At 32.0% G+C, this 25,167-nt stretch overlaps 3 protein-coding genes across 3 annotated transcripts; all 3 read right to left on the minus strand.

Annotated features, from left to right (window-relative positions):
- Positions 1-711: 711 nt before the first annotated feature.
- On the minus strand, positions 712-1,086 carry LOC136062548 (probably inactive leucine-rich repeat receptor-like protein kinase At5g48380). Its single transcript, XM_065761709.1, has one exon. The coding sequence runs from the start codon at positions 1,084-1,086 to the stop codon at positions 712-714; it is 375 nt and encodes a 124-aa protein (XP_065617781.1).
- A 69-nt stretch (positions 1,087-1,155) lies between these two features.
- On the minus strand, positions 1,156-2,908 carry LOC136062549 (probably inactive leucine-rich repeat receptor-like protein kinase At5g48380). The gene is made up of 2 exons (XM_065761711.1): positions 2,725-2,908; positions 1,156-1,655 (listed from the first exon to the last, which is right to left on the minus strand). Exons 1-2 carry the CDS (start codon positions 2,906-2,908, stop codon positions 1,156-1,158), a joined length of 684 nt encoding a protein of 227 aa, XP_065617783.1.
- Positions 2,909-17,904: 14,996 nt separating this feature from the next.
- Positions 17,905-20,505, minus strand: LOC112007622 (probably inactive leucine-rich repeat receptor-like protein kinase At5g48380). Its single transcript, XM_024039998.2, is given in 3 exon segments — positions 17,905-19,025; positions 19,505-19,767; positions 19,770-20,505. Coding segments are annotated over 3 exon segments (1,899 nt in total). The 5' UTR covers positions 20,404-20,505; the 3' UTR covers positions 17,905-18,023.
- Between the last annotated feature and the right edge of the window lie 4,662 nt (positions 20,506-25,167).

Raw genomic sequence — 25,167 nt, forward strand, 5'->3', positions numbered from 1 at the left:
AAAAAAAAAAAAAAAAAAAAAGTAGAGATGTAGCCTTTGCACTTAAAGATTTGTGACCACCTTAAATATTTTTAGGGTGGTCACAAATTTTTTTTAAAAGGGTAAAAAATCATAAAAGGGATTAAGTGATGCACATTCCTATGATTTAAGGAAAAACCACCTATATTTTCCGATTTTTTTTTTTTTTTTTTTTTTTTTTTTTTTTTTTTTTTTTTTTTTTTAAGTTATGAACTAAAGACTGGCTGACAGCAGCAATAGAAGTTATCCACCAATAGAATGTCAAGGTGAATGTACTTTATTTCCACAAGAAATTAATATCAATATTTTTGGCAATTTGAACAAATTTGCTAAACACAGATATCCTCGTGAGTATAATTAATCGATGACAAAAAAAAATGGAGGACAATTTTATTAGTGGACCGCGCATTCACAAAAGAACGAAACTTTGTGTTTTAGTCGTAATAAATAAATCTAATATAACATTCTTTTATTTCTGTTTCCCAGGGGCAATGATGACAAAAAGACAGAAAAAGATTATAGCAAGCAAACATAACCAAAAAGAAAATCTGTTTTCTGATTTTTCTCAACATAATTTTGCATTTTGTATGCAATCCTTCAATTGGTCTATGTGATTTCTACCTCAATAATTTCATTCGAACGTACTTGCAGTATTAATTTCAGATTGACTCAAAATCTCAGCCATTTGTGATGCTATATCTCTCCCCCAAAAGACTGAATTGTATGGTACAATTCAAGCATTGTTGGCCTTTGAGCAGGAAAGGGCTTAAGACAAGTACATGTAATTCTGAGGAATTGAAAGATTTTACCATCAAATGCTCGGCCAATTAAAGGTTTATCAATGACACTGTAGACATCGGAAGAACTTGTCAAAAGATGAGTAATCCAATCAACCAAACTCTCGCACAAATTCTTTGGATAATTATCGATTTGATTGAGTTCCTTCATTGCAATTAGCTCAAGAAGTAAAACTCCAAAGTCATAGACATCCTTTTTGACAAAACCCAACTCCCAAACCCCATTGTCTACAAAAGAGCTATTGCTTGAGTCAATCTCATTCGAATCCATGAACATTGCCCCTTCAAAAGTTGATATTTTTGCCCTCCAAAATTTGATATCTTGGGCTCAAATTTTTTATCAAGTAAGATACAATTTGAACTTAAGATGGACTACTTGAAAACTGCGCTTATAGTGAAGCCATACTAAGCCTCTTGCTATCCCAATGGCAATTTTGATCCTTAAAGGCCATTCCAAGATCTTATCATTGCCTTCCCTTGCTTGTAGCCAATCATAAAGATTGTCATTCGATATATATTGGTACACTAGAAGCTTTTCCTCCCTCTCTCTGCAGAATCCCAAGGAAGGAACTGTGTTATTGTGTCTCAATCTACCCAAAGCTAGGAGCTCACTTTTGAATTGTTTCTCAAATGATTGACAATCATGTAACCTCTTAACTGCAGGAAGTGAACCATTTGGAAGCATTGCTTTGTACATCACCCCAATCTTTCCCGGCCCAATGGTATTGTCTGTGCTGAAATTGTTAGATGCCTCATTGAGTTCTGTAAAGTTCACTCTAGTAACTTGTCCTTCCAATTGAGAGTTCTGTGGATCAAACAATTTGCCACTCTGGTTTAGTACTAAATTGAAATTCCAACCAAATTTATCACATGGATGTTTCTTTTTAAGGGGCTGTATAATTGCATTATTTTGATCATTGTTTCACTTCCCATTTTGTTTAATATGCTACACATTCACGAAAACAAACACTAAGTTCTGCATATGATCATAACTTTTCATATTATTTTCATATAAAACAGTACAAAATGAGGTTTTAGACTCAAAACCTGTAGATAGGGGTGGTTTTAGGATTCGTTTTTTCCTAAGGTGGCCATTAAAAAACTTAAATTATACAAAATCTAATAAAAAGAGAACTTCATATATTGAAAAAAAAAAAAAAAAAAGTGCCCACACACACACTTGTAAAGTCCTACAATTTTCTTATTTTGAAATCGTTGCATGATATTTTCATTATCAGTGCTATAAGCTGTATCTCTTTCAAAATTTTAGTTCAATAAAATTTTCCTAGACTTTTTTTTTTTTTGGTAAGGGCTTAATGTACTATTAAAAGGACCGAAATTTAAGGATAAAGTTTAGTTACAAATGTAATTATAGTCTAAGACTATAACTCTCACTAAACAAATTAACATGACTACATATTTTGAAAATCTAACTGTTAAATTGCATGTTTTTTATGTTCTTAAAGCATGTCAAATTTCATGTCAATTGGATATAATTTAAAATTAGATTTATAAAATTATTTTTTATGTATAATTTTAGATTACAAAAACTCAAAATTTAAATAGTTGATTAATAACATCATTATTAACTATTAATTTTTTATTTTCTTGTAATTTTGCAAGTATGAAGAATATAAGAAGAAAATATAATTTAATAATAAATTTGTCAGAATTTACATCCAATAAAAAAAAAAATTGAGTGCTGTGACAAACTGGACCAAGCATTCTATGTCTAATGGGAGCAGTCCTGAAAGTTCATTACTGGAAAGGTCTCACCCTGTTAATCTTTTGCAGTTTTCAATGCCCCGAGGGAACTGGCCCCTGAGCCCCATGTAGCTGAGTCTGAGATTTAAGAACCTATTCTCATTGGGGTCCCAGCATTCGACCCCGGTAAATTTGCAGATGAAACCTTCGGTATTGTTGTTGAAGTCCCATGAACTATTAAGGTAGTTGTAAGGGTCTTCAAACGAATCTTTAATTGACTTCAAGCAGTCGATATCATCCTGTATGCCATTGCTTATTTCAAGAATATCTAGAAAAAAGCAACCAAATATGTAGAAAAGAGCTGCGAAGATTCTGACATTAAGAGTCATTTGCTTGTTAGTGCTTAGCAAGAAAGCCAGAACTAAAAAGCTAAATATGTAACTACTTAGAAATAGTTTACCAAAAAAAAAAATCTACTTAGAAATAGAAAGATAGAAACATATTAAATGTTTTGGAAGACTTAGCTGTGTATCACAATAACTAATAAATAGGGTAAAAAGAATGGCCCTATAGTAAAGTGGCCGTAATTTTCCAAGTCATGTAGTCATACCCCGCGAAGAACGTTAGTAGAAAATTTAAAGCTTGCAGAGCCAAGTCAATGGGTTTAAGTCAAGACAGAAAAAGGACGGTTGGTTCCTTGTAATTTCTGCTAAAGATATGTGTCCGGCAACCCCCTTTTTTATATATTTATTTTTAAATTTGGATGGTTGTGCCTTTGGACCTAAAAGTATTAGATGTTACATTTTAGTTCATAACGTTTTCAAGGATTTTTAATATAGGTAGTGATTCTCTCACACGACTTATTTTACATCTTCCATATACGTAAATTTTAAATATGTATATCACATTCTTGCATTTTTAAAATTTGTATATCACCGCATGCAATTGTGGATATTGTGTACAAGTATATGAAGAATGGAGTATGAGATAATATTTATCATTTAAATATGATTATTTCATTAACATCCATAAATAGAGCGGCTGTTAAATGTCTCATAGGCTCAAAACAACATAATTTTTCAATTAAAAAATATAAATCGTTTTGCAAGGCTTGTTGTCTTATGCCCTGTATCATACATCAAGAAAAGAGTATTGGGCCTGTTGTGTTATTGCACTTGCCCTACACTCACACCTACACTCACACTGCTTGTACTGTTGTACTATACAATACACACATAACATGCCTATAAAAAGGCATTCCCTAGGAAAGTTTTACATATGGTAATATACTATGTCATTCAGTCTTCAATACTCACAAAGGGGAATTATATATGCTCTAATGCCCTAAAACTGGCTGAGAAATCCTATTTTGACCCCAAATAATAATATAGAAGTTTGGTGAGGGCGATTTTGCCGGTTTAGGTGCGATTTGAAAAGTTTGGTGAACACCTCTACATAAGCTAAAAATAATGTAATTTTTCAATTAGAAGATGTAAATATATAGTTTTGCAAGGTTTGTTGTCTTATGCCCTGTATCATACATCAAGAAAAGAGTATTGGGCATTTTGTGTTGTTGCAATTGCCCTACACTCACACTGCTTGTACTATACAATACACACATATAATGTGCCTATATAAAGGCATTCCTAGTAGAGTTTCAAGTATAGTAATATACTAACTAGTAAGTCATTTAGTCTTCAATAATCGCAAATGGGAATTATGTTCAACTCATTTTGTAATTTCTAATGTTGAAAAATGTTATCTAGATCCATAAGTGCTCTAAATGCCCTAAAACTAGCTGAAAAATTCTATTTTGACCTCAAATAAAAATATAGTAGTTTGGTGAGAGCAATTTTGCCGGCTTAGGTGCGGTTCAAACAGTTTGGTGAATACCTCTACGTATTAGAAATGTGATAACTAATCTTGAGCATCATCAAGTATAATTTGTAGTATCTTAATAACTAAACAACCAAATGAGCTAAAAATTATTTAGAAACTATTTGCGTGAGCATAGTTTCATTTTAAATGGGACCAATAGCTTTAGAAAATATCACATTTTTAAAGAATAATTTTACTTTTACACAATAGATAAAATAAGTTGATAAAAATACGTTCAACTAAATACACAATAAATAAATAATGAAATGAACATAAGCCCTAAGCAATTTTCTATTATAAATTATTAGAATATGAAGTTTCCTGAATCAGGAGTCTTATAAAGCCAATGCAAGTTCCCATTTGAACAATAAACCATATAGACTTTTTCAAAAGCACAAAAAAAAAAAAAAAAAAAAAAAAAAAAAAAAAAAAAAAAATATTTTCACAATAAATTTTAAGTAATTAGCTAATATTGGTGAGTAAATATATAATTTCAGTGGTGGGTTCAAATTAGAACTAATAATAACTTTCCATATAAGATTTTTTATGATTCTTGTGAAAGTATTGTAAAAAATATTGTGAATGTAACACTTTTTGTTAAAAAATATAATTGTTGAGAATGAATAGAAAAAGAAAAAATAAAGATTAAAAATAATAAATTTGATTAAAAAAATGGGTAGGCAAAAGGTAAATGTCACTGTTGATTGTCCAAACAATACAAAAATTTGTCTAACCTGCTGGGGATGCTTTTATATATACATTGTCCTTTTTGGTAATTTATAACTCAAATCGCTACTTTTATAAGTTCTAGCCAAACATTTAGCTTTTCAAAACGCACTTTTTAACAGCTTTTACCAAACACTCAGTTTTTTTGAAAAAATACTTTTTCATACTGCACTTTTTGAAAACTCCACTTTTCAAAAAGTCCAACTTCAAAAAGCTAAACAAACTCACCCCTAGTATCAGTAAAGTAGTTGGGTTGGCTGAGTCAAATAATCATGCCGATCAAGAATGTAAGCTAGTAATTTACTAATGGACCATCAGACCCAATTTTACATTTAAGGCTTTGGACCCAGAAAAGTAGCCCATTAGAAAACTTTGGCATAAAACAAAAAAAAAAAAAAAAAAAAAAAAAAAAAAGAAGAAGAGAGCCTAGACTCTAAAGTAGTGGGGCATGTAATCTACTAATGGACTATCGGACCCATAAAAATATGAAAGGAAGAATGTAGGGATAAGGGCCAAGTTCATGTATTGGGCCTTGGGCCTTGGCTGAGGACCTTGGTTTGTCCGAAGATAAACAGTAGTGAGGGTGTCAAGCTCAAAACCCATAAGTAAAATACAAGTGGAAGGGTGAGAAAGTTGGTCCGAGGAGGATTATCTCCTTGGATGAGCAGAGCATGAATCGAATATATGCCTTATCACTCAAAGAAACCTTCTAGGATGATCTACTGATAGAGATGGGTGATATGAACGTACAAAAGGGATGGGAGCTCAAGGAATCTAAGGGAAAGTTGCTACTACCGCATTGAATCCATTGCAGCTACTTTTCTAGCTGCATTTATGTGGAGAAGACCCCTAAACAGTACTGCCTTAGCTACCACAACTCATAGAAAGCCAAAGAGGTGTCTGATGGATAGGCCCTCGAATAAGGGCACAAGTGATCAACAAGTGTAGGGTCAAGAAGGTCTAAAGGGAGATATAAATGAAAGAGACCTTCCATGAGGAAGGATTGGAAAAATAAAGAAAGAAACACGGTAGCAATCTAGAACTAGACTTGTAATAAAGCTTTAAAAGCAATACTTAAGAATCAGTCTCCTCGGACTTTGCCGATGACATTTTTCTATAGTGAACGTCTATTATCTTTCTTCCTTTGTCATCAAAATCTATGGTCTTATTACTTAATTCATAAAGCCCAATTTTCCAACCCATTTTCTACAAATTTATTGTTTTGGGTTTTTTGAGTTCAAGTCCATACACCTGTTGGGCTGGGAGTTCAAATCAGGTCCTTACAAAGAATAATTTCATTTTTAGAGAAAAAAAAAGGAAGAATAATTTCAATAGTGAAGGATTTAAAATAACCCTATAATTTAGTTAAATATATTTTTTCTTAAAAGGTTAAAAAATGAAGAAGCAAAAAGTCTTGTAATTTATAGTAACAATTGATTTAATAAAAAGAAGAAAAGAAATATAAAGATTGAAAGAGTAATTTGAATACTTGAATTATCCAAATACACATTTCAATTTTAGAATTTAAAATACTCACAATCACAGCCATATGTATTTCAAGAAAAAAAAAAGAAATTTAAAATTCAAAATATTAAAAATTTGCAAACACATCTCAGTCGCATTTTGTGGCTAGATATTCATTATTCATTTATTTTTAATCTCTAGGTAAAAGAGAAAGATTGAAACCCTAAATATTTTTATTAAAAGCACCAAAAAAAAAAAAGTATCATATTATTGAGGACATGAGAGTAGCTATAAACCATTATATTTCGTGACTATATATCTAATTAATGGCAATGACAATGGAAACGGGGGGGGGGGCTGGGTGGTTGGGTGGGTGGTGGGGGGGCCCAAGGACCACAGTTTTTTTTTTGTAGTGAGTTGTGCTGCATGCTAGTATCACCAATATTACACTGGAGGGTATAGGAAAGGGTACGAGATGATTTCCTCGTGTTCTTGGCTTCTTGCTCCTTTTATATGGTTTTATTTTCTGTTTTTTGATAAGAATAAGGAATAATAAAAAGTACTTAAAATTCATATTTAATTGATTTTTTGAATGATTTTATGGATCTATTTGACATTAATAATGCTATATATAGATATAATTTCGAATTTTCTTAATGGTACAAGAAGAAAGCTACTCCTATATCGTCTAAGAAAACATATGAGAATATGCTTATAAGGAGTGACATTCCTTTAATGTGTAGAGACATTTTTTTCCACTGACAATATCTAATAGTTGGGACATTGTCGTTACAATAAATCTCCCTAACAAATGTTGTCAGTTATCAAAACAAGGAAAAAAAAAAAAAAAAAGCCTTTGTGACTTTGTTTCTTGAAGTTTGAAACATCCCTTGTGAGAAATTGCTAGCACATGATTTGGTTTGTTGGGCTTTCTTTGAAATTGAAGTAGGCCTATGAAGATCCCCAGTCTCTCAGATATAGGCCTATGTAAAGTGAAGCGGCGTTGTCCCTTATACTTTACAAAAATGAGGTTTTTTCTGAGGGTGGTTAGCGGGTGCCGCTGTCAGTTTCTAACCATTGTTTGGTTACCATAATCTATAATTTAATTTTAAGTATTTATTTGTTTCTAGAAATAAATGAATAATGTAGTTGTTGTAAGTAAACAATAACTAACAATATTTTTCGGGTTATATTAAACTAATACAAATTAAATAGGTATTATAAAGCTATTATAATAAAACTAGTAAGTTACCCGTGCGATGCACAGATAATGTATAATGTTTTATTAAGATGATTGGAGAATGTTGTACATGTTATAGCATAATTATTATAGAACTTTATTAGTAATGAGTTCATACTCAAGATATTAAAAAAAAAAAAAAAAAAAAAAGCCATTTCAAATGAAAATAGAGGATTCTAACACTGAATGTCTATTAAAAATATATAAAAAGTATTACATCGATGAAACCTTCTGTGGTGTTGCTGAAGTTCCATGAATCTTTTAAGTGGTTGTAAGGGTCTTCTAGTGCAGGGACGGAACTATATATTGATTAGGGGGCCCTAAATTTTTTCTTAATATTTATATATTAATAGGTACTAATTTTAGCAATTTTTTGTTCAATAAAATTACATTTTGCCTCCCTTAACAATGCCATCAATTCTTTTAAGAATGATGTTATAGTCACACTTTTTTTTTACAACATTTTTACAAATTATTAAGGTAGTAAATTCTTATTGGTTTGCACACTTATATCACTTTTTACTTATCAATAATCACTTACCAGATTAGCAATTTGAAAAAATTTTGTAGATTCAGCATTTTCCACCTTTTAGAGCTCATAAAAATTAATAGATTAAATCTAAAACAAAATATACAAGTCCAAAAAATTTAGCCCAACAACAAAAATTACCAATAATAAAACTAGAAAAAATTAAACCCAATCAATTTATTTTGCTCAAAACAAATAACATGGCCATTTAAAAAGTGACCATCAGACCTAGTGCCTGTTTGTTTCAACTTTCTCAACCCAAAAAACCCGTTTTGAAAAGAGCAAGTGTCCAAAGCCCGTTTGGTTAGTATAAAACGCAACTTTTTAGAAAAAGTTGCGTTTTGGGTTTGTGAAGAGAACGCGCAAGCCATAAAAGGAGCTCAGAGATCCATTTTGAGCAAAGTCCGTGCGTTGTCATATATCTGTTGGACAATCTTGGGCAATTACCAAATTACCCTTCACATTTTACTGAAAATCTAACTTTACCCTTTGATCTTGGGCAAACCATCTTTCTCTCAAACATCTCTAAACTCAAGCATAATCAAAATACAAACTCAAAAACATAATCTTAAAATTAATCAAACCACAACAATAAAAGCAAAAAAAAAAAAAAATTGCTCTCATAAAACTGATATAATTTAAACAACAAATCTAAAATCAAAACAACAACAACAGCAGATCAAGAATAGACAAAAAATTTAGAACAACAATAAATGATCATGAAAAAAAAAAAAAAAAAGTCAATCTGACAAATCTAAAATTTGAAACAACAACTAATCAAGAACAAGGAAAAAAAAATAGAAGCCGATATGACCCCTGGTTGCATGTACTCCTAGTGAGGAGGAAGAGCAGCGACGGCAGTATGGTAGAGCAAAGGGGATTTCTCCTTTGTCTCCATGCGTATCTGTATGTGTTTGAAGATAATGACACCAAAAGGCAAGCAAGATTATGTGAGACGTATCACAGAGAGAGCTAGAGAATTTATGGAATCAAGTAGAAAAAGAAAAAAAAAAAAAAAAGAGTAGAAAATGAGAGAGCTAGAGAAAGAAAGAGAGAGGGAGGTTCTGGAATCAAGTGGAAAGTAAAGAAACAAAAAAAGGAGAGGATGAAATCTGTTAGGTTCTAAAGATTTAGGACTTTATGTATTTAGAACTCTAATGTGTAATATTAGTAAACCATGATCAAAAAAATATTTTTAGTCTTGTTTAGGCTTGCTCAAAGTTATATATTTTATGTAAAGTTGGAATCGAGAGGCTGCAAATGCATTGGTGCATTTCGGCCTGGCTTGATCAATCAAAAGTTAGACTTGATCAATCAAAAGTTGGCCAGAATGCTTTTCTGCAGAATTTTCCAACTCAGCCCTAACTCATTAAACGTTTTGGGTTTTCTGTTTTTACTCTAAGTATAAAAGACAAAACCCTAGCCACGTTTTTATGAGTTGCCCTTATTGTATTGTTGCTCATACATTGCAGTTTGTGTGAATCTCTTGTGAGATCATTGAGGAGCTTTCCTTCACATAAACTTAAGGTTTTTAAGGTAGAGATAATATCAACATCTTGATAATCAACTCGGTTGCTGCCACTGGAGGTTAAAGAATAACAAGCGTGGGTGCTTGTAGTTGATTGGAGAATCCAAGAAAGAAGGAGTCTGTGAATTCGGAGCTTGCACGTGGTCGTGTCAGTAAGTTCTACTGGTGGGTAGCATTAGGAAGTCAAGCGGGGAGCTTATAAGTCTTTTTGTATGAACTTCAATTCTTTCGTATAGTGGATTCAAGTTTACCTTGAGGACAGCTAGGTCAAATCCTCCCCAGATTTTTACCGTGTGGTTTCCTGGGTGATTATATCATTGTGTTATTTATATTTCCGCTGCTTTATAATTTTGATATGATTGTATGTTTGTGATAATCTAGAATTGCATAATTTGACTAAGTTAATCACTTGGCTAATTAACTAGGTTAATCTGGTTGGTTTAAGGGGTCTAAATAATTACAAAATGCAAGAGAAAAAAAAAAAGAAAAAAAAAAAGGAAACATATGGATGAAAGAAAGGCAAATAATAAGAAATCACAATTTAAAAATACTACCACAATATTTTCACAATAAATTTTAAGTAATTAGCTAATATTGGTGAGTAAATATATAATTTCAGTGGTGGGTTCAAATTAGAACTAATAATAACTTTCCATATAAGATTTTGTTATGATTCTTGTGAAAGTATTGTAAAAAATATTGTGAATGTAACACTTTTTGTTAAAAAATATAATTGTTGAGAATGAATAGAAAAAGAAAAAATAAAGATTAAAAAATAATAAATTTGATTAAAAAAATGGGTAGGCAAAAGGTAAATGTCACTGTTGATTGTCCAAACAATACAAAAATTTGTCTAACCTGCTGGGGATGCTTTTATATATACATTGTCCTTTTTGGTAATTTATAACTCAAATCGCTACTTTTATAAGTTCTAGCCAAACATTTAGCTTTTTCAAAACGCACTTTTTAACAGCTTTTACCAAACACTCAGTTTTTTTGAAAAAATACTTTTTCATACTGCACTTTTTGAAAACTCCACTTTTCAAAAAGTCCAACTTCAAAAAGCTAAACCAAACTCACCCCTAGTATCAGTAAAGTAGTTGGGTTGGCTGAGTCAAATAATCATGCCGATCAAGAATGTAAGCTAGTAATTTACTAATGGACCATCAGACCCAATTTTACATTTAAGGCTTTGGACCCAGAAAAGTAGCCCATTAGAAAACTTTGGCATAAAATTGAAACAAAAAAAAAAAAAAAAAAAAAAGAAGAAGAAAGAGCCTAGACTCTAAAGTAGTGGGGCATGTAATCTACTAATGGACTATCGGACCCATAAAAATATGAAAGGAAGAATGTAGGGATAAGGGCCCAAGTTCATGTATTGGGCCTTGGGCCTTGGCTGAGGACCTTGGTTTGTCCGAAGATAAACAGTAGTGAGGGTGTCAAGCTCAAAACCCCATAAGTAAAATACAAGTGGAAGGGGTGAGAAAGTTGGTCCGAGGAGGATTATCTCCTTGGATGAGCAGAGCATGAATCGAATATATGCCTTATCACTCAAAGAAACCTTCTAGGATGATCTACTGATAGAGATGGGTGATATGAACGTACAAAAGGGATGGGAGCTCAAAGGAATCTAAGGGAAAGTTGCTACTACCGCATTGAATCCATTGCAGCTACTTTTCTAGCTGCATTTATGTGGAGAAGACCCCTAAACAGTACTGCCTTAGCTACCACAACTCATAGAAAGCCAAAGAGGGTGTCTGATGGGATAGGCCCTCGAATAAGGGCACAAGTGATCAACAAGTGTAGGGTCAAGAAGGTCTAAAGGGAGATATATAATGAAAGAGACCTTCCATGAGGAAGGGATTGGAAAAATAAAGAAAGAAACACGGTAGCAATCTAGAACTAGACTTGTAATAAAGCTTTAAAAGCAATACTTAAGAATCAGTCTCCTCGGACTTTGCCGATGACATTTTTCTATAGTGAACGTCTATTATCTTTCTTCCTTTGTCATCAAAATCTATGGTCTTATTACTTAATTCATTAAAGCCCAATTTTCCAACCCATTTTCTACAAATTTATTGTTTTGGGTTTTTTGAGTTCAAGTCCATACACCTGTTGGGCTGGGAGTTCAAATCAGGTCCTTACAAAGAATAATTTCATTTTTTAGAGAAAAAAAAAAGGAAGAATAATTTCAATAGTGAAGGATTTAAAATAACCCTATAATTTAGTTAAATATATTTTTTCTTAAAAGGTTAAAAAATGAAGAAGCAAAAAGTCTTGTAATTTATAGTAACAATTGATTTAATAAAAAGAAGAAAAGAAATATAAAGATTGAAAGAGTAATTTGAATACTTGAATTATCCAAATACACATTTCAATTTTAGAATTTAAAATACTCACAATCACAGCCATATGTATTTCAAGAAAAAAAAAAGAAATTTAAAATTCAAAATATTAAAAATTTGCAAACACATCTCAGTCGCATTTTGTGGCTAGATATTCATTATTCATTTTATTTTTTAATCTCTAGGTAAAAGAGAAAGATTGAAACCCTAAATATTTTTATTAAAAGCACCAAAAAAAAAAAAAGTATCATATTATTGAGGACATGAGAGTAGCTATAAACCATTATATATTCGCTGACTATATATCTAATTAATGGCAATGACAATGGAAACTTGGGGGGGGGTGGGTGGGGTTGGTGGGTGGTGGGGGGGGCCCAAGGGACCACAGTTTCTTTTTTGTAGTGAGTTGTGCTGCATGCTAGTATCACCAATATTACACTGGAGGTATAGGAAAATGGGTACGAGATGGATTCCTCGTGTTCTTGGCTTCTTGCTCCTTTTATATGGTTTTATTTTCTGTTTTTTGATAAGAATAAGGAATAATAAAAAGTACTTAAAATTCATATTTAATTGATTTTTTGAATGATTTTATGGATCTATTTGACATTAATAATGCTATATATAGATATAATTTCGAATTTTCTTGAATGGTACAAGAAGAAAGCTACTCCTATATCGTCTAAGAAAACATATGAGAATATGCTTATAAGGAGTGACATTCCTTTAATGTGTAGAGACATTTTTTTCCACTGACAATATCTACATAGTTGGGACATTGTCGTTACAATAAATCTCGCCGTAACAAATGTTGTCATTATCAAAACAAGGAAAAAAAAAAAAAAAAGCCTTTGTGACTTTGTTTCTTTGAAGTTTGAACATCCCTTGTGAGAAAATTGCTAGCACATGATTTGGTTTGTTGGGCTTTCGTTTGAAATTGAAGTAGGCCTATGAAGATCCCCAGTCTCTCAGATATAGGCCTATGTAATAGTGAAGCGGCGTTGTCCCTTATACTTTACAAAAACGAGGTTTTTTCTGAGGGTGGTTAGCGGGTGCCGCTGTCAGTTTCTAACCATTGTTTGGTTACCATAAATCTATAAATTTAATTTTAAGTATTTATTTGTTTCTAGAAATAAATGAATAATGTAGTTGTTGTAAGTAAACAATAACTAAACAATATTTTTCGGGTTATATTAACACTTAATACAAATTAAATAGGTATTATAAAGCTATTATAATAAAACTAGTAAGTTACCCGTGCGATGCACAGATAATGTTATAATGTTTTATGTAAGATGATTTTGGAGAATGTTGTACATGTGTTATAGCATAATTATTATAGAACTTTATTAGTAATGAGTTCATCATTAAAAAAAAAATAAAAAAAAATAAAAAAAAATAAAAAAACAACAACAACAACAACAATTGAAAATTGCATACATACATATATCCATTATAATTATTCAATTGAAGTAATGAGAAATAAAAAATAAATTTAAAATATATATAAAAAAAAGCTCCTATTTCAACGTTAATGTTTAATCAAATCTTATTAAAGTTCAAAATTAAAACTAAAAATTCTAGTGAGTGCAATTAGTGCTAAATTTGCCAAGTTTAGATTTGAAAACACTCTGTTATATTTTGCAAGTATCCCAAACTAATATTAACATGACCATTTGCAATATGCAGTCATTTGAAAGTCACAAACTGCAATGGCTAAAAAGTAATTCCAACATATAAATTTGGATGATCCCTTAAAGCTTTCAAATCTTCAATTCTTCATCATACATAGAAAACTTCATTAGTATATGCATGCCATAAAATTATAAATTATTATTAATTAAAAAAGGCAAAGTTCCTTCTAGTTGGAAAACATTAAAAATAACATCCAAAGAAAACAACGGGAAAAAATAAAATTGGCCTGAAAGGGATATTCCAATTTTGATGATACATTTGTGATTTTGGAAAAGGTGTGAACTGTGGAGAGAGAGAGAGAGAGAGAGAGCAATTGGATATGATTGTATTCTTTGCCGTTGCCTTTGTCATGGGATTTTGTAAACCACCTTTTTTTATCTGTATGTAATTCCAACAAAAAAAACTCAACACGTCAAAATTGAAAACTCTAATGTTAGATTGATAACAACATAATTAAAACCTAACCCTCTATTGATTTATAGAGACAAATTTATAATAAATAAATTTAGTTAATTTTTGTTAAAGCATTGTATTTGTGTTCCCTCTTATGTACCCAGGAAAGCAATCACTTTTCTAGAATAAATTTTCAAAAGCGGAAAAAGAATAAAATTTCAAACCCTTACTCATCATTTTTGAACTTTATAGATTTTAGAGGTTTGCCTTAGGAGTACCTGTTTGAAGCACAATCTGTCCGATAATACATCAAGATTTTGAGTTATAAAAACGTTTAATTAAAGATTTGAGAAAAAAAAAATTCATAAGGAGAAACAAATGTAAAAAAGAAAAGAAGAGAAGTGATTGTAAAAGGTTGTACTTCTGAATCTCACAGTTCCTCTCTCTCTCAACCACATAACTCCAAAACTTTCATAACAAACAAATCACCACAACATCCAAATGAATTGGGCCATTAAAGCAAGACACGACTAGGATTATAAAGTGGAGCACAACATTCATAAAAAATTGAATACAAAATTGTGACTTCTAAATCTACATAAAGGACTGGTTAGATATCCCTAAAATAGTGCAATTCTTTTTTCTTGTTTTCTTGTCTATTTAGTACATGATGTACAGAAGACTGCCGAATGTTTGTACATACATAGTTAAGATCTTAATCTTAGGACTTAGGAGGAACTCAAATTTCCATATTCAAATGTGATGAGAGGCTCACTGTCTGTAAGTCTGTAAGGGGAGATGAGTAACACTTGGCAACTATTTCATCTAAAATAGTTTAAAAAAAGGCATGTCAACCACAGTTTTTCTCATTATTGTTTTATTTCATTCTCTTTCCAGTTTCTAGGGTCTGTTTGGTAGAAAAATTTGAGTAATGTTATTTGTAGTTTTTTGAAATATGTATTGTAAAAGAAAGTGTGAAAAGTATAAAATGTTATTTAAAAATTGAAATGTGTGTTTAAAATTGTTTACCAAACGGGCCTAAGTTTCGATGTCACTTTCTTCTTCTTCTCTCCCCCGTATCATCACCAAAACCGTAGAGGCAGAAGAATCAGTTTTTTTTTTTTTTTTGAATCAACGATGAAGACCTGCACATGCTAACATAGAATTTCAATTTTTTTTATTCCTTGTAAGAGATGGATAATTTAATTAAGTAGAATAAAATTGTGTTAAATTGTTTTTATATATATATAAAAAAAAAAAAAATTCTAAGGGGTTGGACCACACGGTTCTCACCGGTTCGTGCGGTCCAACCCCAGTTTTAGGGGTTCACAAAATTAACAAAAAATCTGGTTCTTTAGGCTTAAAAAACCGATTTTCATCCTGGTTCTCAGTTCTCACAGTCCGACCTCCCGTTCTAGTCCGATTCTAAGAACCATGCTGAGGAGGAGTAATAAATGAGGTGTAAATGTAATAACATGAAACCCAAAAAAAAAAAAAAAAGGCAAAAAAACAAAAAACCAGAACCTCATGTTTTCTCACATGGGGTCTCTTCTTTTATATATATATTGATTGATTAGTCGCATACCCACAAGATGCGGGGGAGTAAATAATTATTTTGTAATTGTAATATAATGTATAATTTTTCTCTAAAATTGTTGAAAATAATTTTTTCTTCCTAAAAATTAAACAATGTCTATTCGGTCCTATTAGGTCTACTTTGATTTCATTCGGTTCTATTTGGTACACTTGGTCCACTTTGTCAATTTCTGTCCCCTTTGGTCCATTTTGGACTAATTAGGCCTTTAATTGATTCCTTTTGTAGGTTGACTTTTTAAGTTTAGCTAAAAAATTCATTTTTTATATTAATTTTTGGGTTAAAAAGCATGAATTTTTTTAAAAAATATTTGGGCTAAAATATTTAGTTCAGAGTTAAAAAAAATACAAAAGAAGAAGAAGAAGAAGAAGGTACATTAGAAATTAGAAATTGGTCCACTTTGGTTCTATTCGGTCCACTCTGGTCCTCTTTGGTCTACTTTGGTCCTATTCACTCTACAATGGTCCCAATGTTTTTACTTCAGTCCTATTCAGTCCAATTTGGTCCTATTCAGTCCGCTTTGGTTCTATTTAGTCCACTTTGGTCCTATTCGGTCTATATTGGTCCTCATTTATTCACTTCAGTCCTATTCGGTCGACATTGGTCTTCTTCAGTCCAAACTGTCTACTTTGGTCCACTTCAGTCCTATTAGAGCCATTAAATTCACTTCAGTCTTATTCGGTCCATTCTGTCCACTTTGGTTCTATTTTGTCCACATTGGTCTTATTTGGCCATTCTGTCTACTTTGGTCTTATTCAATTGACAACATTCCTATTCGGTTCACTTTAATCCTTTTCTGTCCACTCTGCCCTATTTGGTCCAATTCTGTCCACCTTGCATTCAATGACTCCAAAAAAATGCAAACCAAAAGGAATTAAAGAAAACAATTATGAATAGAGAAATTCACATGTACATATTGAGGATCATCTACCCTATTGAGGCTCCAACAAAACTTTTGAAATTATTGACTTTTGAAAGACGAAGCAGGAAGGAAAACCTGGCAATAAAAATGGATTGACCGAGTCCAGGATTCAATGTCAGCTCTTTGGTATATAGTAATTAAATTCGAAAATGCTAATTAATTTTAATTGGGTATCAAGAGAAAATGAAGTGCATGATGACGAAGCCCGGGCAAGACTTGCCTATCAAAGTTTTGATGTCTGCCATCACCCATCAGAGGCCTTGTAAATAAGCCAAATGAATACGTGTTTTCATTTGAATTATTTGCCCCAAATGAACACTGGTTATTTTAATCAACTAGAGAACTAGTCACTGGTCAATTAAGAAAAGTACAAATTAACTACGATGATGCCTCATGATTATATAATTGCACAAACCTTCCTTCACTGGATAGAATGCATGGAATGGTTAATTATTAGAATTATTAAAATTGTTTACTTGACTACAACGAGGATAACTATTATGTCCCCATCCATAAGAGCCAATTTCTTTTTTCTTTTTTTCTTTTTGGAAAATCATGTTACCAATGGTTACAGCCTTATAGAAAGAATGCTGTAGAAATGGTCATCCATATGCAAATGTACAAAGTGTGAGGTTACTCTGTATCAGACACAATGGTTGACTATTTTGTATTAGTTATAAAATGAAAGGCTCTTGCTGACAGCAGCCTATACAATTTGTTCACCAACAAAACATCAAGATGTATGGAGTACAGGTGATAGTCCAGAGGTAATAGTATTCTTTGTGATGCCTCATGTCTGTGATTCAAACCCGACTTCCACCTGTTCCACTGTTTTATATATATATATATATATCTCAAGATGTACCTGATTTCCACAAGAAATATAACATTTTTTTTTTGGGGGAAATTTGAACAATTATTTCAAACCCTCATCTCATCATGACTAGAATAACAAAGACCGATAAAAATGGAGAACATTTTTTTTTCAATGGACCATGCATTCACAAAAACATAGAAATTTTCAGTTTTTTTTAATCTTTTTTTAAGGGAGCAAACGAAGAAAAAAGACCATGGTTGACAGAAAAAGATTATAGCTAGCAAACTGCAAACATAACCCAAAAGCAATTCTGTCTACAGTCTACATATATTTCTCATGGAAAAAGATACACTTTCTATGCCATACATCAATGGGTCTATGCAATTTCTACCGAAACAATTTCATTTGAGGTACTTGCAGTAGCAATTTCTGTTTGCCTCAATAACTCAGAGTCATTTGCGATGCCATATCTCTCCCCAAGTGTACTTACTGTATTGTACAATTCAAACATTGTTGGCCTTTGACTAGGAAAGCAGTTAAGACAGGTACATGCAATTCTAAGAAATTGAAAGATTTCACCATCATATCCTCGACCAATCAAAGATTTATCAATGACACTGTAGAGATCGGAAGAACTACTCAAAAGATGAGTAATCCAATCAGCCAAACTCCCATTCAAACTGTTTGAAAAATTGTTGATTTGAATGGGTTCCTTCCCTATAATTAGCTCAATAAGCAGAATTCCAAAGTCATACACATCCTTTTTGACAAAACCCAACTCCCAAACACCACTGTCTACAAAAGAGCTATTGCTTGAGTTAGAGTCATTTGAATCAATGAACATCATCCCTTCAGAACTAGATATTTTTGCCCCTCCAAAATTTGATATCTTGGGCACAAAATTCTTATCTAGTAAAATAGAGTTTGAACTCAAGTTAAGATGCACTACTCTGAAATCCCACTTGTGGTGAAGCCATGCCAAGCCTCTTGCTATACCGATCACAATTTTAATCCTCAAAGGCCATTCCAAGATCTTGTCATTGCCTTCCTTTGCATGTAGCCAATCATAAAGATTGCCATTCGATATATATTGGTACACTAGAAGTTTTTCTGTCCTTTCTCTGCAGAATCCTAAGAGGGGAATTATGTTATTGTGTCTCAATCTACCCAATGCCAATAGTTCACATATGAAGGTTTTTTCAAATGATTGACAACCATGCAACCTCTTAACTGCAAGAGGTGAACCATTTGGAAGCACTGCTTTGTACATGACCCCCATCTTTCCCAGCCCAATGGTGTTGTCTGTGCTGAAATTGTTAGTTGCCTCGCTGAGTTCCATAAAGTTCATTTTAGTAACCATTCCCTCCAACTGAGAATTCTGCAAATCAATAATTTGCCACTCTAGATTAGTACAAATTTGAAGTTAAAACAAAATTTATCAAATGGATGTTTCTTTTAAGGGGCTGCATGTTTGCATTATTATTATTATTATTATTTTTTTGGATGGGGGGGGGGGGGGGGGTGTGTTTGGTGGGGAAGAAACAAACCCTCTGTGATTTTCTTGCTAAAAAGGGAACCCCTATTGTCTTCAGTTTAACACTTAACCTCTTAAGGTATTATTAATTGTGTAAACTGTTACACATTCATGAAAACGAACAGTAAGTTGTTAATGTGATTACAAGTTTCCAAGAGATTAAGGTACAACATGAGGTTTTGTGCTACCGTCAAAATCCCTGCTGTTACACGATTTCATGTTTTGATGGAAAAACCTAATTGACTTTGTATATTTTTCCAAAAAATTGTAGAAACAAGGAATTGAAAGAAGTTTCTTGAGTTTATTAGAGTTAGATGAAGTACCTTTTTGGTCGCTTCTTGCAGGAGCCCCTGAGTTTGCGACTGATTAACTTGATCAGCTTCTTTTTCCTCGTTCTTACTAGTCCTCTCTTTTGACAGTGTCTTCTTCTTATCTCTTTTCTTGTCATTAATGCAAACCACATAATAGGACATAAAAATAGTCACTGCCGAAACTGTAGAAACCACATAACCAACTACAAACCCACCTTTGAAAGAAAAGTCGAATTTCAATCCACGCTTTGGAGTTGTACAGGGTTTCAAAGGCCCCCACAAAGTCCCTTGTTGTTAGCAAAGCTATCGGCTGTAATAGAGGCATTGGGACCAAAGTAAGGGACAACCCCTGACAACATATTGTTAGCAACACTTAATTGTTTCAAACGAGCGAGGAGGCCTAATTGCGGAGGGATTTCACCAGTTAGTTGGTTGTGGTCAAGTTTAAGGAGATTTAGATAACTGCAATTGACAATGTTCTTTGGGATTTCCCCAGAAAATTTGTTGCCGGAGAGGTCGAGGCTTGTGACAGACGGGACTAACTCTGCTATGTCAAATGGGAGGGGTCCCGAAAGTTCATTATTGGAGAGGTCTAACCCTGTTAGACTTGTGCAGTTTTTAATGCCACGAGGGAACTGGCCCCTGAGCCCCATGTCGCTGAGTCGGAGATTTAAGACATCTTCCCCAGAAGAGTGCCAGCATTCGACCCCAGTAAATCTACAGATGAAACCTACAGTATTGTTGTTGAAGTTCCATGAATCTTTAAGGTAGCCGTTAGGGTCTTCAAGTGAATCTTTAATTGACTTCAAGCAGTCGACATCAGTCTCGAAGCCATTGCTTATTTCAAGAAATGATCGAGCAAAGATTATATGAAAAAGAGCACTCAACAATACTCTGGAATTAAGAGCCATGTAATTTGCTTCTAAAGTGTTTGCCAATAAAACGCAGACATAAGAAGCGTTATATGTAACTACTTAGAAACCGGAAAAAGATAAGAACAATATAATTTCCAGGAAATTTCATTAGTTCTTGAATCTTCAAAAAACTGGTTTGGAGGACGTAATTGGCTGAGTATTACAGAGTAATTGTTGGCTTGTACTTTTCCAAGTCAAGCAGTGATATAGTCAAAGAAGGCTAGTACATTAATTCAAAGGCTGCAAACGAAGTCAATTAGTCAAGGGATTTAAAAGCGAGAATGGACGATTGTCCGGAGTGTGGAAAGGGCCTTTTTTTTAATTTTATTTATTTATTTATTTATTTTTTTTTAAGAATACTAAAATTTTTTAACATACACGGAAGAAAGTTTTTTAAAGAAACTTATAATGATGTATATCCAAAATGGCATAATTCTTAAATATAAAAAAACATTTATTTATGTTTTGTTTTAGCAATTGGGTCGCAGTTTATAAAAAATAATAAAAAAATATGGTAGTACCTATTCAATTATCTAGATAGAGTCTATCAAAAAAAAAAAAAAAAAAATGTAAAATGTTCCCCTCCCCCTTAATAGTTACTTTTGTTTTTTTTTTTTCATCTTCCATTCAAGCATGATTTATATTATCAACAATTTTTTGTCAGACTCAGATAAATTACAGAGGTTGGTGTTATGTCATTGGTATTATATATGGTAGCTTGTATCCAGAGTGATGTACAAGATTTTTATTCATACCAAATTTCATAGCATTATAAATTTTAGTATTAAGTATTTTTTTTTTCTAGAAACAAATGAGTAATGTAGTTGTTGTAAGAGAGCTCAAATAAATTGTTTGTAGAATAAAACAATAAGCAAACAATAATGCATTAATACTCAAAAGGTTTTAAGATGCATAATTGTAGTAAATAATTTGCTTTAAAAAAACTTAGTTAAATAGATTATATTAAACATGTATGTTGCTATATTGTAATCAAATTTATGAATTAAAACATTCTAAAAAAAACTAACACTTAATACAAATTACAAATTAAATGGGTATAAAGCTATTATAATCAAAACCATATAATTATTTATAGTATTTTTTAGGTTAGATTATTTATTTTGTACTTAAAATATTTCACAAAGGTCCTTATCATCATCTAGTGGAGGAAATATTATGGCATAGAAAACAAAATTCATGAAGTTGAGGTCATTTTGATTACGTGGAGCCTATGGTATGGATTGGTTTTTCTTTGATGACAATATTTTTCATTCATCAAATGACGACAATGACTTTTTGAAATAATTTTGAAAGTACAAGTTAGGGACCACATATATTAAGGTTGAGCATTCCCATAAGGTCTCTCAAATGTGCCAAATGCCAAATATTTGGCACATTTGACACACCAAACACAAAAACAGACCCTCATCAGATATGCTATATGTCTTAAAATTTTGAGACATGCTACAATACGCTCTCAAATATGAGAGCGTATGGACAGCAATGCCATTTTGGTTTAATATTTTTTTATTCTNAACTCTAGTTTTATTAGTTTGCAAGTCATGTTCTTTAAGCATGAAAAGTCTACAATAGAAAACTTTTATGTTCCTACAATAAATGTTTTGGAGAGAAAATTGTTAGTCACCTCATCCTATTGGGACCCTCCTATTTATACAAAGGAAAAATGGTACAATATTCCTGAGTGTGACTTAGTTACATGGACTTTTTGTGCAATTGCACCTAGATTTATTTTAAAATTTTAATTATAATTTAAAACTCTGATTTGGTGATTTTTATTTGATTTTTGTGGTTTGCTTTTGAAAACATCACATTTTTAAGGAATAATTTTTACTTTTACACAATAGATAAAATAAATTGATATAAATACGTTAATATCTAAATACGCAGTAAATAAGTAATGAAATGAACATAAGCCCTAAGCAATTATCATGAATCATGAGTCTTATAAAGCCAATGCAAGTTCCCATTTGAACAATAAACCATATATACTTTTTCAAAAGCACAAAGAAAAAAGGGGAAGCTAGTCTAACTTTGTTGTTCAGATGGACCGCGTTGAAAGTTGAAGGACTTTGGTTGGCTTCGTGGGAATTGGGAGATTGTTGGAGACTTGGAGTACTGGTCATTGAAGAAACTACGAAATCATATGCAAAGACTATTACAGCTAGAAACATCATAGCAAGATCATGTTCTGATACCTACTCGAACCGTTTGTGAAATTCAAATCTTTTGGGTTTTGTTTTTGTTTGGGCCTAAATAACGAATGAGTAGGCTGAATTATGAAAGATTAATTCAAGGCTTTTGATCCAAAAAAGCAGCCCATTAAATATCTTTGGCATAAAAAATAATAATAAAAATAATAAAAAGAGCATTTGGTCTAGTAATGGTTTATCGGACCCATCAAAATATTAAGGAAGAATAATCAGTCTAAAATAACCCTATAATTTTGTTAATGATATTTTTTTGTTAAAGGCAAAAATAAAGTGAGAAGTCTTATAATTTAATGGCATAATTTGATCTCATTTATAAGGAGAATTCGAGTTAAATCCTCTACATCTTTTATTGTAACAATTGAATAAAAAAAGTTAAAAGAGTAATTTAATGTTTTTCAAGATTAAGTGAAACACTCGTATTATCAAAATACACATTTCTCAAATTGAGAATTTAAAATAAAAACACTCAAAAGCGAATGGATTACAAGAAAACAATATTTAAAACTCAGTATTAAAAAATCTACTAACACATGTCAGCCACACTTTGTATGTGAGTTATCATCTTTAAAAAAAAAAAAAAAAAAACATTTTAAGGGAAACAGGGGATTCTAACCCTATTGTGGCGTTTGGTACAAGGTAATGTTTTAGGATTCCTGGGAATGTTTAAAGATTCCCATGTTTGGTTGCAAATCATGCTAGGGAATCAGATGCCAGGGAAATCCTTAAACCCCTCTTAGTAGGAATGTGGATTCTCTTTAAAACAGGTGGGAATCTAGATTCCCAAGCTTAAAGGAAATTGTATTTTTTATAAATTGACAATTTTAACCCTTTTTTTTAAATGACTTGGTAGTTCACATTCAAATCTAAGGATAGAATGGGAAGAATAAATAATTTATTCAAGATTCTTAGGAATAAACCAAACATAGGAATAGCTACATTCTTAGGAATGTGATTCCTAGGAATCACATTCCTAGGAATCTAGATGCCAAGAGTAATGTGGATTCTCCCGTACCAAACGCCACCTATATGTTTATTAAAAATATTTAAGAAGTATTTCATTTTAGGGACATCTTGTCCTATTAAAATATTCCAATCCAAAGTAGCGACGAATCATTATATATTCATCGACTAAATCTAACGACAATGACAATGTAATCTAGTGGGAGCAAAGGCAGGAATTTTTTGCAGTGACCCGTGCTGCGTAGACTAGTATCACTATTCACTAGTATAATTGATATTTGAGGAAAAAAAAACTTCGTTTGTTAGCACATGATTTTGTTTGTTGGGCCTTCGTTTGTTACTGAAGTGAGCCTAAGCCCATCCCCAAACTCTCAGATATATAATGTTGCTCGGCTCTGTAGGAGATGGACACGGATATAGGCCTAATGTAAAATGTTCCCCTCCCCCTTATTAGTTACTTTTGTTTTTTTTTTTCATCTTCCATTCAAGCATGATTTATATTATCAACAATTTTTTGTCAGACTCAGATAAATTACAGAGGTTGGTGTTATGTCATTGGTATTATATATGGTAGCTTGTATCCAGAGTGATGTACAAGATTTTTATTCATACCAAATTTCATAGCATTATAAATTTTAGTATTAAGTATTTTTTTTTTTCTAGAAACAAATGAGTAATGTAGTTGTTGTAAGAGAGCTCAAATAAATTGTTTGTAGAATAAAACAATAAGCAAACAATAATGCATTAATACTCAAAAGGTTTTAAGATGCATAATTGTAGTAAATAATTTGCTTTAAAAAAACTTAGTTAAATAGATTATATTAAACATGTATGTTGCTATATTGTAATCAAATTTATGAATTAAAACATTCTAAAAAAAACTAACACTTAATACAAATTACAAATTAAATGGGTATAAAGCTATTATAATCAAAACCATATAATTATTTATAGTATTTTTTAGGTTAGATTATTTATTTTGTACTTAAAATATTTCACAAAGGTCCTTATCATCATCTAGTGGAGGAAATATTATGGCATAGAAAACAAAATTCATGAAGTTGAGGTCATTTTGATTACGTGGAGCCTATGGTATGGATTGGTTTTTCTTTGATGACAATATTTTTCATTCATCAAATGACGACAATGACTTTTTGAAATAATTTTGAAAGTACAAGTTAGGGACCACATATATTAAGGTTGAGCATTCCCATAAGGTCTCTCAAATGTGCCAAATGCCAAATATTTGGCACATTTGACACACCAAACACAAAAACAGACCCTCATCAGATATGCTATATGTCTTAAAATTTTGAGACATGCTACAATACGCTCTCAAATATGAGAGCGTATGGACAGCAATGCCATTTTGGTTTAATATTTTTTTATTCTATTTTCTCTCTCCTCTCTCATCCCTTAATACTGTTCTCTTCTCTCTCCGTCACTCTCTATCTCTTCCCTCTCAGTCCGCTCAAGGTCTCTCTCATCTCTTTCTCAAAAAAAAAAAAAAAAAGTTCTCTCTCATCTTTGCTCAAGGTCTCTCTCATCTTTGCTCAAGATCTCTCGCCGC

This window comes from Quercus suber, unplaced genomic scaffold, assembly GCF_002906115.3.
Source record: "Quercus suber isolate HL8 unplaced genomic scaffold, Cork oak 2.0 scaffold_425, whole genome shotgun sequence".
Classification (NCBI taxonomy): Eukaryota; Viridiplantae; Streptophyta; class Magnoliopsida; order Fagales; family Fagaceae; genus Quercus; species Quercus suber.

Excerpts from the sequence above, each read along its gene's own strand:
- LOC136062548 (XM_065761709.1), bottom strand. The coding sequence starts at position 1,086 with ATGGATTCGAATGAGATTGACTCAAGCAATAGCTCTTTTGTAGACAAT.
- LOC136062549 (XM_065761711.1), bottom strand. The coding sequence starts at position 2,908 with ATGACTCTTAATGTCAGAATCTTCGCAGCTCTTTTCTACATATTTGGT. Across the intron at positions 1,656-2,724 it reads CTTCAACAACAATACCGAAG|TACTAAACCAGAGTGGCAAA; the intron begins GTTTCATCTGCA and ends ATTTCAATTTAG.